The sequence below is a fragment of the Scomber scombrus genome, chromosome 6 (genome assembly GCF_963691925.1).
Source record: "Scomber scombrus chromosome 6, fScoSco1.1, whole genome shotgun sequence".
NCBI lineage: Eukaryota > Metazoa > Chordata > Actinopteri > Scombriformes > Scombridae > Scomber > Scomber scombrus.
This window is the reverse complement of record NC_084975.1, coordinates 18,591,242-18,608,078: the sequence shown is the minus strand read 5'-3', so window position 1 is coordinate 18,608,078 and position 16,837 is coordinate 18,591,242. Positions and strand designations below refer to the sequence as shown.

At 41.5% G+C, this 16,837-nt stretch overlaps 1 protein-coding gene across 1 annotated transcript in view; it reads left to right on the top strand.

Annotated features, from left to right (window-relative positions):
* tln2b (talin 2b) overlaps positions 1-16,485 on the top strand; it is a 46,607-nt gene extending 30,122 nt beyond the window's left edge. The window contains exons 40-56 of the mRNA XM_062420549.1: positions 1,050-1,196; positions 2,214-2,315; positions 2,462-2,581; positions 3,249-3,395; positions 4,310-4,476; positions 4,930-5,113; positions 5,408-5,533; positions 7,708-7,824; positions 8,403-8,588; positions 9,272-9,379; positions 10,790-10,895; positions 12,195-12,319; positions 14,563-14,688; positions 14,788-14,850; positions 14,959-15,141; positions 15,227-15,352; positions 16,035-16,485. Coding sequence (XP_062276533.1) covers positions 1,050-1,196; positions 2,214-2,315; positions 2,462-2,581; positions 3,249-3,395; positions 4,310-4,476; positions 4,930-5,113; positions 5,408-5,533; positions 7,708-7,824; positions 8,403-8,588; positions 9,272-9,379; positions 10,790-10,895; positions 12,195-12,319; positions 14,563-14,688; positions 14,788-14,850; positions 14,959-15,141; positions 15,227-15,352; positions 16,035-16,163 — 2,262 coding nt within the window. The 3' untranslated portion in view covers positions 16,164-16,485. The remainder of the gene's footprint in view (positions 1-1,049; positions 1,197-2,213; positions 2,316-2,461; positions 2,582-3,248; positions 3,396-4,309; positions 4,477-4,929; positions 5,114-5,407; positions 5,534-7,707; positions 7,825-8,402; positions 8,589-9,271; positions 9,380-10,789; positions 10,896-12,194; positions 12,320-14,562; positions 14,689-14,787; positions 14,851-14,958; positions 15,142-15,226; positions 15,353-16,034) is intronic.
* Positions 16,486-16,837: the final 352 nt, after the last annotated feature.

The following is a 16,837-nucleotide window of genomic DNA, read 5'->3' as shown; positions in this document are numbered from 1 at the left end:
TATTATGCTCTCTGCACATCCATTTTAAAATACTGGTGCTGACCTATAGGCCCTTGCATGGTCCCCCAGTATATTATGGATTATGATTAGTATATTGTGAACCTCTTCCTCCCTTATACACCCTATTAGTCTCTCTGCTGAACAAAAATTATTAGCTGTCTCTCAAACCCACAAGAAAACCTTAGGCCGCCATGCTTTTCAAGGTATTGCACCCAAGTTATGGAATGCTCTCCCCTTATCGCTGCAATCCCCAGACCCCTGTGATATCTTTAGGAAGCAGCTGAAAATATTTTTATTCAGACAGGCTTTTGGTTAGCCTGTCTGAATAGTGACAAGAGAGAGTAGACAGGAAACAAAGAGGAGAGAGAGCGATGGGGGAGTGACATGCAACAAAGCGGATGTTACCATAATGTGGCATGCATCTTAACTAGTAGGCTACCGGGGTGCGCCTGAATTTACAACATTCAAATCCTGCAGACTCACACACATGGCCAATCCACTGAGAAACAAACAAGAGCTCATGTCTTACAGCCAACAGCTTGTGCATAAAAATGGCAATGTGAATGCCTGACCTATACAATTCAAGTTGTTTATAATACTGTGTGTTTCTACACAAACACATCTGTATGTGTGTGATTGCATGATTATGCATGAGTCTTGAGTGAGAAGGGTAAAATATCTGTCTGACACCACTTTTGCAACCTTTGTATTTTCAGGTGATTTTGCTGTTATTCAGCCTCAGCTTTGTACTACTGACGATCGTGAGATGACCTTGTTAGGGACTCTTATGTGTCTTCATATTAGCTTTTTATCCCTGTGTCCTATAATTCTATTCTGCTACATTCTGTTATTTCATTTATTATTGTTTCGAACTTTGAGTTTAAATTATTGTGAACAGGAGTGGTACAAGTTCATACAACAGCCAGAATCCACCATGGTGAAGAGTACTTAGCAGCTGCAGGGACACTGGAGCTGTTGTCAAGCTGATGAATTTCCCTCTGCGTAGACCAAGACAGTGTCAGAAACTAATCAGCTGACTGTATCCCCAGGCATCCCATACCCATGATGCCATCTCTGAAGCAGCCCAGCTGATGAAGGAGGCTGTGGACGACATCATGGTGACTTTGAATGAGGCGGCCAGTGAGGGGGGCATGGTCGGGGGCATGGTGGAGTCAATTGCCGAATTCATGGGCAGGGTGAGTAAGAGTGTGTTTGTCTGTGCTCTGATAGAGACCATATGTATGCGTGATACAGTCTCACGACATGTCCACTCAGGTGATTGAAATGGATTTCAATATCTTACCATATATCTTACTTCATATCTCATTTTTTCTGAAGGCAAACTGAGCTTTACCTGTTAGAGTAATTCCACAGTGGGTGTTCTCAGAATGTGTCCTTGTCAGTGGTGATGTTTGCTGTCACTCATCCTGCTGGGGGACATGTCACTGGGTTGACAGCACAGTTAATAATTGAAGATGATCTGCACATACTCAGACATAAATGCTAAGATCTTATCCTTCACTTATATTTTTCCTCTTTATTTTACCCCTCAGCTTAAATATACTGTAGGATAGCAATCATCATTAAACCCCCATTAGCATATATAAAGTGGAACCACTTTACAAGAATGCATACATAAAAAAGGGTTTAATGTTCTCACTAATGGCTTTTTAATTGTTAAGAAAATATACATCAATTAGCAAGTCAAACTGTAAAATAAAAAGAACTTGGGTTGCCAAATGGTGTGTATCCAATATTGGTGCTACTGGCATAGCTCGATTAATCTTTGTAACTGCTTCTTAAATGAATCAGCCAAGGCCTGAACTATCTGACTTTCTACCTACCCTCTACTAGACAGCCAAGCATCCATTGATGTATTAAAGTATGAAGTTTTTCAGTTATTAAATATTAACTTATGTGACCTATGAAGACAAATAAAGCTGTATGGACAGACATTTATGCATTTTGACATTAGTTGACATTAGTTATTGTTGTTTAACGAAGCTTCAATAAATTACAATAATGATATAACTATATCTAGATTGTCACATAATATTGATATTATACAGGTATCCACAGCTTGTAGGTGGCTACATCTTATCATAAAGTGCGTATAAAATATAAAAGTATCAAAGTTAATCAGAGGGCCTGTAGGATAAATGTGCATGTGCTAAACAAATAGAAAAGTGCTAAAAAAGGGTTGATCTTCGCAGCTGGATGAAGGAACACCTCCTGAACCCGAGGGCTCCTTTGTAGACTACCAGACCACGATGGTGAAGTTCTCCAAGGCCATTGCCATCACTGCACAGGAGATGGTGAGAACACTAATGCACCAGGATATCCATGCCATACTCTGTGTGTTTTCCATTACATTTACAATTTGCAATGACAATATTTGTCAGTAGGGCTGGAGAAACATTAATCTCTCTCTACTGATGATGTATGTTCTCTCTCTTGCCAGATGACTAAGTCAGTAACCTGCCCTGAAGAGCTCGGTGGCCTTGCCTCTCAGGTGACAGTGGACTATGGACAGTTAGCACACCAAGGACGCCTTGCTGCAGCCACTGCACAGCCAGAAGAGGTGAGAAAGGCACGCTCTCTGTCCTACAGAGGATGTGAGGAAATTACACACTCTTATGAAAGATTTAACACCGTATATCTCTTTGCAATTGTGCCCCTGAAATGTCAGATTGAAAGATGATGCATTTTATTCTAAAAATGCTGTCGGATGTATTCACTCCCACATTGATCACAGCAGATGTCTGCTGTTCTTTGATATGATGCCCCTTCCTCAAGTCCGCTCCTGACAGTGTAAGATCAAACAGAAAGATATCCTTGCAGCATCCATCACTCTTAGTACCCACATAGTCTTTTCTTAAAGCTTCCATGTGCTGTCAATTGCACAGCAATGTGTGGAAACATTGGACTAATAAGCACACAGCCTTTATCAATATCTTGTGTATAACAGGCTGCTGGATACCCTGCTGGTTACCATAGCGACATTGTGCCTCTACAAGTCTAAAAGCCTATAGTGATGCTTATAATGAAGTACCACCCACCCCTGAATCTCAGTCTGGAAATTAAAGGTGTAGTGCCAGCAATCCCTCTCTGAGGGTGCTTGAAATCATTTGTCATCCACCCACTGGATAAGAGACATGCTGGTTTATTACATGATTGTGATTGTGTAGTAGAGTGACACAAATGAGAAGATGGATGCCGTGTAAGTTGATGCCTGGTTATGCTTTCAGGTTGGTTTTCAGATAAGAACACGGGTGCAAGAGCTGGGCCATGGCTGCATCTACCTGGTCCAGAAAGCTGGAGCCCTGCAGCTCAGCCCCACTGACAGCTTCTCCAAAAGGGAACTGATTGAGTGTGCCCGTGCAGTCACAGAGAAGGTAAGCTATGTGAAATTCTTTACCTTTTAAGGTAAGCCATTTTTTGCTGTCATAATATGTCATCTTTCCTGCTTGAAGTTTGTTATCACCAACGACTCAGCATTGGCATTTGTATGAAAATGCATTACTCATATATACTGTATATATAGCTGCAAGTTTTAAGAATAAGCAGTTCAAGTGTGAATACTTACTATACTGTAGCTGACAGGTATGCTTTGTATTTAGGTTTAGCTTTCCCCTTGACCTATCATAGGCTATGAGAATGTAGATTAGTGTGTTGTTTTAGATCTTTTACTGTTGTATTGTACCAGCCAGATACCAGCAGGTCATGAAAGCATGTTCTCCTGACCCCACTCACACTGTGCAGTTAATAATAATACTTGAGTTTTCCTGCTGTGACCCTGGCGGCAGCTTGCCTTGCTGCTCACACATTAATATTTCCCTCTACTACAAGGCTGCTGATGATTTGATTCAGAGCTCCTATCAAACTTGAATAATTTGTGGTCACACACTTGCCGATATGTGAAACTTGTGCCTAGTTGAAATGTATCTCTCTCTCAGTGCTTCCTATTTGTTTATGAGGGAGGGGCAGACAGCTGTCTCAAAGGGAGTCGTTTGATTTGCAGAGTCAGGCTCATTGATTTGATGTGATTGTGGAGCTGACTCTGATTTAATGCATGTTTAAACCTGCCCTCTTCTGTTACTCCTGGCTTCCTCCTTTAATCCAGCTCATCCAGATCTCTAAACATTCACTACCTCACTCACCTGCTTTATAAACCATCATCCTATTAAGATGAAAAACTGCTCTTTATATCATGAAACACGATACACGCTATATATAGATATCTTTACACCTCTAAAAATGGTTTGAAAGGTCGCTCTGCATATCTTATGCTACGCTTCATATTTTGCAGGTGTCCTTGGTTCTGTCAGCATTGCAAGCGGGTAACAAAGGCACCCAGGCCTGTATCACGGCAGCCAGCGCTGTTTCTGGCATCATCGCTGACTTGGACACCACCATCATGTTCGCCTCAGCTGGAACACTGAACCCTGAGAATGAAGAGTCTTTTGCTGACCACAGGTGCAATGTCCTTGCCACAAACAAGACACACAGAGGACATGGTGTTAAATCAAAACAACTAATCACCAAAAAAGAGCAACATTTGATAACGTTAAAAATAGGCAATAGATTTAAAGGTTTCAAGAACAGAGAGGCAATGGAATGTACCATGCACTATTACTAAGATGTCAGTTACCATGTTTTTACACTGCAAAACCAGTGCTCCTTTTTCTTTTGATGACTCACTCAGGAGAAGTGCAGTTTGCCAATAAAGCTGACTACTGACACTGACTGACTTCACATAATGAATGCAAATTGAAAATTGTCCTTACTGATAGAGATTTTAATTATGCAGGCCATACACACTTACCAAACACATATTCTGTTTAGAAAGATTACAGCTTCCTTTCATATTTGCTGGCACTTGAGTGTGACTGTGATGCAGATTGTGACACATTGTGTCCCGTCCATCAGGGAGAGCATCTTGAAGACAGCCAAGACGCTGGTGGAGGACACCAAGCTGTTGGTGGCTGGAGCCGCGTCCAGCCAGGAGAAACTGGCCCAGGCTGCCCAGTCCTCAGCCAAGACCATCACCCAGCTCACTGAGGTGGTCAAACTGGGAGCAACCAGCATGGGCTCGGAGGACCCCGAGACACAGGTGATAATAATCAATCAATAAAGAATGACTAATACAAGCACAGATGTATATAGGTCTATCTTATTGTACACCCAGGGTTAGATTCTCCATTTAAATTACAGTTTCATCTGATACACAATGTGTGTCCTCTTTCCACCGTGTGTATGCCTCTATCTCTGCCATCCGCTAAGTCTAAAGTATCATGACTAGGTTGGAGTGATAAGAGCAGCAGTGTTAAATCCTCTCCCCAGGGTTCCACTGATAAACCTATACTCTGACCATTGTGTTGTATTGATCCTAGCTCTATCTCCTCAGGTCGTTCTGATAAACGCGGTGCGGGATGTGGCCAAGGCTCTGGCAGAGCTCATCAGCGCCACAAAATGTGCAGCAGGGAAGCCTGCTGATGACCCATCCATGTATCAGCTGAAGAGTGCTGCCAAGGTAAAGGAGCAGACCACTTAAGCAAGTCACTGTCATATCTAGTGTAGCTGTGTATTGATTTAAGCAATGTGATTCTGCAATTTATTATTCAGTTGATGCTGCCTCAGTGAGAGGATATGGGATGTGAATATGTATTCCAGAAATGCTGTCTTTGTATTACTGCTATGTGGAGTTTGTTGTATCTGGTAGCACAAAGTGATTCATTTATTGCTAGAGGGATATGACAGTCCTTATCAGGCTGTGTATTCTGTTGACTTTCACTGTCAGTGTCAGTATGTGTGGCTAGACCCATCACAAATATGTTTATTTATTTATTTAAAAGAGACATTGCACACAGGTATCCATAAATACACATGTAACTGCTAATTTGCATCTGTTGTCCCCTGGCAGGTCACACACACACACACACACACACACACACACACACACACACACACACACACACACACACACACACACACAAAACAAGACAAGAATACATAACACAATTGTAAAACAAGTATAAAGTGCATGATGATTGCATATCAATTGACAAGACAAAAAACATTCCACAATCATAAGACAACTATGAAGTGTGTGATGATGTAAAGTGCATATCAGAAGTGCCAAGTTCATAGGAACCTACAGATTGCATACATACATACCTATATTCATATAGTGCAATACATTAAAACACTTACACTTCACACACATACAAGATTCACCACGAACCAGTGTATTAAATCGGGGCAATGCATCCCACACATACATGTGTGGGGTTTTTTATCAAATATTTTAAGTTCTCTTTTGTATAGTGATTCGATCTGACTGAGCACGGTTGTACTAGTGAAAGTCCAGTTTGTGAAACCATATTCTACATGAGAGAAGATCATGCATGCTTATTTGTGGGTGAGAGATAGGGTTTGTGTGCTCCATTGAGAACAGTATGTGGCCACAAGTTTTTCTACTGTGACCATTTCTGCAAGGTTTTTCTAAATCCTCAACTACAATATAACTGAGGCTTCAGTTACAGCCGAGTCTAACCATTGTATTCTTCAAACCAGGTCAATTTTATTTATATACACCAAAATCAGCCTAACGTTTATCTCAAAGGGCTTTTTACCATCTGTACAGCACAGAAAATCTACTATACTATGAGATTTCTTTGTCTAATTAGGAAAAACTTGACCATAATCAGAAGAAGAGGTGGGACTTCTTTTGTGGAAGGCACACACATGCAATATATGTTGTATATGCTGTAGACAGAAGCAGCAGTAATATAAAGTTATATAAAGTTCATTAAGTATAATATTAAGTGTCATAAATTTAAGAGTCTCATGCAAAGTGTATGTATTCAGAGTAAGGTTTGGATCAGAGAAAAGATATCGAGCTGCAAGAATATGGAGTATATGTACACAGAGAGGTGAGAGTTGTCATTTTACTCACAATCCTCAGGGCCACTGTCACAGCTGTGAGTTGCTGCTGGTGGATAAGAGAGATTATCAGACCTTTTACATCTAAACTCGGTACAGCTGTGGTCAGTGCAACGAACAGCCCAAGACCAAAGAGTTTCAGATCAGTGACAGATGCTTCTCAACCGGAGATTTACCATCTTAAAAATCCTTCTGCAAACTTCCTTGATTTATTTATTTATTTTTCTGAGAGCTATCATACCACCCACAGCGTATGACTCTAACTGTTGCTTAGGGTTCCTTATGTTTTCTCATCTGAATGGAATGAGGGCCACCCATGGACCTGGTCACGTTGACAGATTGTTTCTGTTCCTCCAGCATATGGTGACCTCCAAATGTGACCCTCTCAAACTCCCAGTGCGCACGTTGCTCAAATTACTAACCTAATCATTTAAACGTTGCTGAATGCAGCACAGGCAGAGCAGAATGTGTTGCTGTGAGTAAAATTTAAATGTTTTTTTTTTTTGCCATCCTGGGTGTCAATGAAAAGACTTTATTACTAGTACTAAATTGGCCTGTTTTAATTTTGAAAAACATCCTTCAGTGGTTCTTTAGCAGCTGATGTTTTAAATTTTTATTAGATAAGCACCTTGAATTATTCACTGTAATGGAATCTATGAAGGAGGCAAAAATAATATGTGTTGTTTTACAGCTGAGGGGAAAGAGCACCACCTCCTGGTTGGTTTGACTGTGAGCATCATCATTACTCCCTTTTCTTGACAGGTCATGGTCACCAATGTGACGTCTCTTCTAAAAACAGTGAAGGCGGTGGAGGATGAAGCCACTCGCGGGACGAGGGCACTGGAGGCCACCATTGAGTGCATCAAACAGGAGCTGACAGTAAGAGTGCCTGACAGGCCAAAAACTCTTCTTTATGGTCTATTGGGAGTCATCGGATGAGACACAACCTCTCTGCCTAACTGGCTCAATGAGGGTCAGGGATATCTCTGTCTATTATTCTGAACAAAACAGGGGGGCTTTTTGTTCTTTTTCCTTTATTATTCATCCAACTCCTCTGCGCCTCCTTTCTTTTCAGCCCCTGCAGCTTTCTCACAGCTCTTATCAGGGTGTGAGTAGCAGCCACAGACAGAGTGAGAGAGGAAAAAGATTTCAAGAGCTTGTTGTTTTTGTAAATTACTGCTAATCCTTATCGGAGGACCCCCAGCCTGAGTGTAGGCTTTAGCAAGAGCTGCAGCCAAAGCCAAACTCAACACAGTCTACCTGACTCTCAATAATAATGCTCCCCATATCAGGAGGAAGTTCTGTCCACCTTACTTGTTTACATTTTCTGTTGCTATACAGAGTTCATGTGCACTTCCTCATTTTTCTCTGAGAATGTTTGAATCAGGATTAATATATCTGTACTACTGTCTTGCTTTTATTCAACTACCTGTGTCTATGGGTCATCATCATCCCAGGTGTTCCAGTCCAAGGACATCCCAGACAAGTCCACCACACCCGAAGAGTTCATCCGCATGACAAAGGGCATCACCTTAGCAACGGCCAAGGCAGTAGCTGCAGGCAACTCGGCTCAGCAGGAGGATGTGATAGCCACTGCCAACTTGAGCCGCAAAGCCATCTCCGATATGCTGACTACCTGCAAGGTGCTAATCCACACTGCCCTGCCAGAACAGGCCTCACACGGACAACACAAGGCTGTCAGGGAACATGTGAGCCCAGCCCGCTGAGTGCAGATTGGACATTAGAGTCTAGTCTGCTTCATGGCTGCCCCCGCTGGTAGTGACTCAGTCACTTTTCAAAGTCGTACAGCAGAACATCAGTCAGGATGTCCTACAGTGACCGGAGAGCACTGGTAACGAGACAACAAAAAGACAGAAGACAGCGCATTGTAGGCTATGCTTTTGAAAATGATGGCATTCCAAACAAATACATGAGAATCAGAGTTTTTATGTGCTACTTGATTTGTAATGAGAACAAATATACATATTCACAATTAGAACTATATATGAAGGGTGTTTCCAGAGCCCTCACACAGTACAGTCGCACATTTTCATGTTGTGACTTGTGTTTATTCTTTTTTTAAGATTTTTTTTCCAGGCATAGACACCTTTATTTGATAGTTACCAGACAGGAAACATGGGTGTGACATGCAGTACAGGTCCGCCGGCCGGGATTTGAACCGGGGTCCACTGTGTATGTGGCATGCGCTCTATCCACTCGACCACCTGCACGCCAGTGACTTGTGTTTATTTTTGACATCCCAGTGGGAGCAATTTTTTTCTCCTTTATAGATTTCACCTCCAACATTGTTTTCTCTCCCCTCCAGCAAGCAGCACACCACCCTGAAGTGGGCGAGGAATTGAGGTGGAAGGCCCTGCAGTACGGCTCTGAGTGTACCACTGGATATATCAACCTTCTGGAGCAAGTGCTGCAGGTTAGAATTAGACCATCACATGCTTCATGAAGGAAGCATGTGTGTGGATCATAATCTTTGCCTTTACCTTGTGAGGTTTCATCACAGGTCTTATCTACAGGATTAAAGCTTCTGACGCTTGATCAATCTTTGCTGGCTTCCTGTCCTCTTCCTCATGCTCACTTGCCTCTGCAGCTTGTGATGCTGCATTAACTTTAGCAACTGATGAACAAAAGAAGGTATCATGAACGATTACTTGTCAGCAATAAATGATAGAAGTAAAGACATTAAATGGTTTATGTTCACACTCTGTGTTTCTGGACATCAACCATCAACCATAACTGAACAGTGGGTAAAAGATTGAGACTCGTAGCATGGCGACCAGGTTACATCGTTGTTTTTCTCCACTGCTCTTTTCTGCTCTCTGTCTCTGTGTCATGGATGTATAAAAAGCTGCAGGTCTGTGTGTCTGCTTTACTGACAGCAGGGCTGAGCTACACACACAGAACAGAGAGGCCACAGCGTACAGGATTAAGCTCTGCATTCATACAAAATCCAGCAATGCGGCACCTCCCTGCAGGGCTGTGCGGAGGAGTGAGCATGTTTGATACTGCTTTAGAACATAACCGCCACGAAACAATCAGAAAACATTTTATTTCTCTGATTCATGGCTTTGTTCTTACCAGTGCTGCTCCCTCTCTTCAGTCATTCTCCAGCTTGCTTGACCAATGCTGCTCTCACTCGCCTTTAATAATAATACTTCATGGAAATGTAAACTTCCAGCACAGTCTACCCGATCTGATTTAATTACTGAGCACCTTGTTGCACACATTTGCATATTAATCAGCTTAACTTATTTTCATGAAATTCCTTAATGCTTAGTTTGTGATAACACTCCCCATGTGTTAGGACACAGGTGTTGACATGTAACAATTTGTTAATTAATGCATTAAGTTTCTTAATTTGTGATTATAATTTGCATTAGTTATGATACATCGTGTTGATTGCGGGAGGACATCAGGCCACTGAAGTACCGTGTTTTATCATCTGTGGTTAATTAGCAAGAATGTTCTGTCGCTACTGTGCTTGTCAACTAGTTTCTCAAGTAACAAAAGGACCAAACATTTAAAAAAAAGAACTGACTTGACTTACATAAAGAAAGTGAATACTCATCCAATGATTTTTCACATAATTTGTTGTCCAGATAGGTTCTAAAGATGGTAGAACCAATCCAGATGCTTTTTTTTCCCTTTGCTCTCTGATTCATCTTTTATAATGTGTTAACCTGTGTTTCCTGTATATTTGTCTGTGTGTGTGTGTGTGTGTGTGTGTGTGTGTGTGTGTGTGTGTGTGTGTGTGTGTGTGTGTGTGTGTGTGTGTGTGTGTGTGTGTGTGTGTGTGTGTGTGTGTGTGTACACATTGTGTTTTCAGGTGCTGCAGAAGCCCATGCCGGAGCAGAAGCAGCAGCTGGCCATACATTCAAAGCATGTGGCAATATATGTGACAGAGCTCGTCCAGACAGCTGAAGCCATGAAAGGTGAGACCACACACACCACCGATGTACACTGTCACATACTCTGACACTTGCGCACAAACTAGAGTTAGACTTGACAACTTTTAGTTACCTGTGACCCCATTCTAACCGATTTAATGGATCATTTAACATTTGGAAGTTCTATATATTTAGCATCCCAAGTGTTTATGGTACACTATGAAACAGTTGCTTGTTTTTGAAGTAGAGTCTTTTACAAGAGCTTCCACACTGTTGAAAAATTGTTAGTAGCAGATTTTAATTTTAAAATGGCTTTGAGACATTGTAGACACTGCAGTGTAAAACTGGCAAAGCTGAATTTGCTGAATACAGAGAACTTGAAGTACAGGGATTCCCATCAAGAGCCAACTCAATTTAATAAAATGTGAAAAACCATGACAGGATTGTGAAGATGTTAGAGATTAGTCGAAGAAGCCCTAATCCTCTTGTGCATGAATAATATTATAGTGTCACTGAGTCAAGTGACCAAATCTGTCTGCGACCCTAATAAAGATAAGTCATGAAAATCACTTAAGAACATTGAAATCGCACCATTGAGTGACTGCTGTGCAAATTGCTCCAAAAGAAGCTCAGTCGGGTGGTTATGACACAAACAACCTGGAGTGCTTCCTGTAGAAGCCGCACTGCTGCATCTGACAGGAGTAATAGATTGTGTTTGGATGAGAATTAGATTTCAGCGTATAGCCCAAGACCCAGTGGGGCTATCTACTTCAACTCTCTGATGTCATGTGTGCTTTTTTCCTCCTCTCTCCCTCTTTCATTGCTGCCTCAGATGGAGGTAAGTGGGATATGGTGTGTTTTGTTCCTCCATATCACCTTTCATAGAGTCAGCAGAGGGCAGAGGAGTAGATGGCTTGGGGGTGGGGGTGAAGAACAGATTTCCCCAGAGCTCAACGTAATCTATGAATACATTTTTCCATCTGTTTTACCAAGCTGGTCCCAAACTGCTAAGTTTTATAGGCACTTAAAAACCTATAAAAAAGATAATGATCCACCAAATATGCATTTCCTCTAACTTTGAGTGTATCTTTCTTAAACTTTGAGGTATTGCAGCCATACTGCATACAATTTGCTGGAGTGTATAGAGCCTTGAATTGTAGATTTAGCATCTCTGTGACACCTGTTTAAAAGTCTGTGAATATCAGTTGAAGCATGATGTTCACCTGTTATAGCAGAGATATGCTGTAAAATAAAATGTTATCACCAGAAATACTGTTCTGGTGTTTCTTTTGTGAGTCCATGCCAAACCCCCCCACAAAAAAAAAACATGATCATGCCTTTCAGGATCAGAGTGTGTGGACCCTGAAGACCCCACCGTCATCGCAGAGACAGAGCTTCTCGGAGCAGCAGCGTCCATTGAAGCTGCAGCCAAGAAACTAGAGCAGCTGAAACCCAGAGCCAAGCCTAAGGTATATGTGCCCCTCTCAACTATCTCCACCCACACAAACCTACGCAGAGATTTTTGCCATTACTCAGCAGGGGAGACTATGTGGGCCGAAGTTAGGAAAAGGTGACACTGTCTTTGAAGTGGAGTCATCTTCTTCTGTGACGGAGCCGCTATCTCGATAGTTTCTTTATTACACACACACACACACAGCATGTTGACTCAGACAGCTGGTCCTGTGAGCATATAACATATGATGCTCAGAAAACTTTCTTCAAAGGCTCTTTCGGACATTATTTTGAGTTACGTTGCCAGGAGACGCAATTACACTGCTGGTTCCTCAAGCTTATGTTGGAAAGTGTTCAAATGTGCAATGAACTGTTGTGACCCTTTTCTGAAAGAGAGGGCCTCTGTCTTATTGAACTGATTTCCTTTGTTTTATTGCAGTGTTCCTCGTTTCTAAACTAAACTCAGGGAGGCTTTTTCAACCTGTTATCCATCTCCCCCATGCTGCGGCATTGCCTTAAAAAACAAAACAACTTTCCTGCACAATACGCAGAGAAAACAGGCAAAAGCTGAGAGATGGTAGTGATAGTGCTTTTAAAAAGTGAAAATACTTTCATATTGTTTCACATGCAATGCAAGGTCGTGGTTGTGGTGTTCTACTGCATGATTGTGTTGCTTGTTTATCTGTCTATGGAGACTGGATAGTTGGATCCCGATGCTCTTCCTTCTGTGCTTGTAGTGACACCCCCCCCCCCCCCCCCCCCCCCCCCCCCCCCACACACACACACCTCCCGTTTCTGTACCTCTCCCTTTACATAACATGATTGTCAGTTCAACCCCTCTGTCTGTGTGGTACAAAGGAATGGATATTTAGGTTACCCCAGTTTTAATAAAGACCATATAATGCTCTGTCTTAAACTATAATTCCACAGCTACAGATTGCATTTATGAGGACCTTTGTGTTTATGAAAGGGGATTAGTGAGTGAAAGGCTTTATAGATGTCAGTGTCTCCCTCTAGTGATCTAGTGGGATGCAAACCTCACCAAATAGTATTTAAAGGGGGAATACTGCTCAATATTATTCTCATTAAACAGCAGTTAAATTTATATAATCGCAACATGCCTGACTGTCCCTTACATTTGGAGACTAGGTTAAAAAAAAAATTCCAACCCTTATTTTTGCTCAGATATTGATATATACATTGATATAGATACTTTTTTTTTAAACTATTATTTACAGGATGATTTTTTTACTGTTACAGAGCTACCACATACTGTATAATTAAAAAGCCACCATACAATCTGTTTTTGCACCAATTTCAATTTTTTTTTATCCTCTTCATTCCTTCTCCTCTCTGCTCCTTCAACCCTCCCACCCTGAAGGGAGGGGGCGTGCTTTCTCCTACCCCAGCATGCTTCCCTGCCTCCCGCCCTCTCTGAGCCGTTGTAGACCTGGAAGCCTTCTCTGCAGGGCTCTGTCTGATATGTTTGATATATTAGGTTGTTATTCAGTCCAACTATATATCAAACATATTCCTACAGTGTCCCGCCCTGTCTCCAGCCACGTGTGCCTTATGTGTTTATGGAGGTCTGTGGTCAATTTCATGTTGTTGACTGCTCAGGCAGTGACGGCCATTTTATTTGACTGTCCGTCAAGTGATGCGAAGTGATCTTCATGCCTATATTTAGTTCAGGTTTGAGAATGGGGCATTATATCTAGATGTTGCAGTAGTTATTTTTTGTGACTGGGCCTAATGCAAAAGTTGAACATTAAAGGTTATACTGAGTAGCTCTCTGGGAATTTGGGCTGTAGGAAGCTTGAGGAGGGGTTTCATACTAAAAAAACAACACTTAATATCTTATAGGCTGATTTCAGTATTCTCTCTATTTGTAAATTCTACAACTACTTTTTAGCTTATTAATATGATGTATTTGCATCATTGCATAATTACACATTGTATCAGAATGTTGTTTCTGTCAGTGTAGAAAAGGCTAAACAGCATTTGTTCAGGAATAGAATTGACATGTAATACAGCTGATCAGTTCACTGTTAAAATGTTTTTATGTATTATATCTATATACTGAAGTAACACTTGAGTCTTTATTTTTAATGTGTGGCAGGAATTTTCTAGATGTAGGACTAAAATCCTGGCTACGGGCCTGGTTATAGCACTGCAGTTGGTTACAGAGAAATAATTATTTTTTTCTTATTGTAGACTACTAATCTTTTAACTCTAAGTTGATATGTGCTTTTACTTCCAGCAGGCAGATGAGACGCTGGATTTTGAGGAGCAGATTTTAGAGGCAGCAAAGTCCATTGCTGCAGCAACTAGCGCTCTTGTTAAATCAGCATCAGCAGCTCAAAGAGAACTGGTGGCACAAGGCAAGGTCAGTCTAAGTACCCAATCAAAAAGATACAAGACTGCTGTTACTAATTCTGTAATACAACAGTTGCATCCTTATTTTTTTACCCAATGTCAATCTCAGGTTGGATCCAATTTAGCCAATGCAGTGGATGACGGCCAGTGGTCACAGGGTCTTATATCAGCCGTAAGTCCTTTTCAATATTACTGCCCAACTTTCAAATTACTGCACAGATTTATTACAACAAAGTGTAAATCCAACCATGGGCATGCCTACATTTGTTGCCTGCTGTAGGCTCGTATGGTAGCCGCGGCCACCAGTAACCTGTGTGAGGCAGCGAACGCCTCAGTGCAGGGCCATGCCAGCGAGGAGAAGCTCATCTCTTCAGCCAAACAGGTTGCAGCCTCTACTGCTCAGCTCCTCGTGGCGTGCAAAGTGAAGGCTGACCAGGATTCTGAAGCTATGAGGAGACTACAGGTAACAATTAAACACAATTTCCATTTATTCATATAAATGCATCTAAAGTGTGCTGTGTACTAATTTTGAGATTACCTCCCTAAAGGCTGCTGGCAATGCAGTGAAGAGAGCTTCAGACAACCTGGTGAAGGCAGCTCAGAAAGCAGCATTTGACAAGTCTGAAGATGACAGTGTGGTGGTGAAAACCAAATTCGTTGGAGGCATAGCTCAGGTGAGACAAAGTAATCATTCCCATTGTGTGGTTTGCCCTTTTCACTGAATGTTTGCACCCCTCGCTGATGTGCCAAAATGCCACAGTTGTTTTTCTGAAATTGTGACGAGCCACTGTGAATAAACAACCCATTGGCTTCATTTCAAAGCTGTTTGCCAGTTTTACTAGAAACCTACAGCTGAAAAAAATCACATTTCTTGACAAGTTCTAGCATCTTTCTGCTACAGCAGAGAACTTCCTTTCCATTTTTGCAAAACATTTGTAGGATTATTCAATGTCTACCAAAGCCCAAGAGGGCTACGAGATGCTTTTTTTCATCTTTATTGATTGAGTACCTGTCTCACTCCTGTAAAATACTGCATTGACCAAGAAGAATAAAGCTTACTATGTATCATGCAAAAATTGCTATTTCAGTAATGGTTTAATACTACTTTCTGCGTATGTTACTAAAAGTTTACTATACAAATATTTGTTGAAAATTTGAATGATTTTAGGACACCACACACGGCCACACTTTCTTCCTACAAGATACTATTTTGTGTATGTTCTGTTGTGTTGTTCATGTTTAGGAGATAACAGTTTGAGCTGAGTACAGCGCAGCGATTAGTTTTTCATATCAAGCTATCCACAGGAATGGGATTATGATGAGTGGAAGGCTGTCAGCTGTTTCCCTTCTCCTCAGATCATTGCAGCTCAGGAGGAGATGCTAAGAAAAGAGCGAGAGTTGGAGGAAGCCCGAAAGAAGCTGGCTCAGATCAGACAGCAGCAGTACAAGTTCTTGCCCAGCGAACTGAGGGAAGATGAGGGCTGATTGGCTGACTATGCAGGATGTGCGCCACGCAGATGAGACCTTCTTATCAAGGGGAGATGCTGCCGATGTACAGTCGGCTGCTTTCCTCTCATGTAACCGAGGAATATACAGCACTTGAAACAGGCCTGTTTGATGAGAAAAACAAGTGCCTGTGCTCTGTAGTGTATTTGTGTGCGTGTATGTGTGTGTGACGTGCGTATGTACTTGTCAGTGAATGGCATTGACATATGAAGAAGGTTGTTACAGTTGTCACTATAAGCAAGTCAAGACAGTTCGATAAAGTTGTATGATAAATGTATCATTGCTTTGTGAGTGTTACTGCATCATGAGCATTACTGACTGTTACAATCATGAATCAAAGATGTTATGAATGCCTAAGGGTCCATAGCTTCTGTTATAGAGTTAAAAAACCTCAAAGGTTCAATAAAAAGGCAGAAAGAAATGGCTCATTCCACCACTGGCTTGCATGCACCATAACGTCTATACATATCAATGAAGCTACTAACCAATAGAGTAGTTTAGTGGAAAGGCACTTGTATTTTACTAATTAAAATGTGAACTTGGGGTTTGCTGGTAAACTAGCAAATCTTTAGAAATTAAGGATGAAACGATGTAGTTCAGCTTAACGCCAAACAGTAAGAGGTTCTGATTGGAGTAAATAACAAAGTATGAAA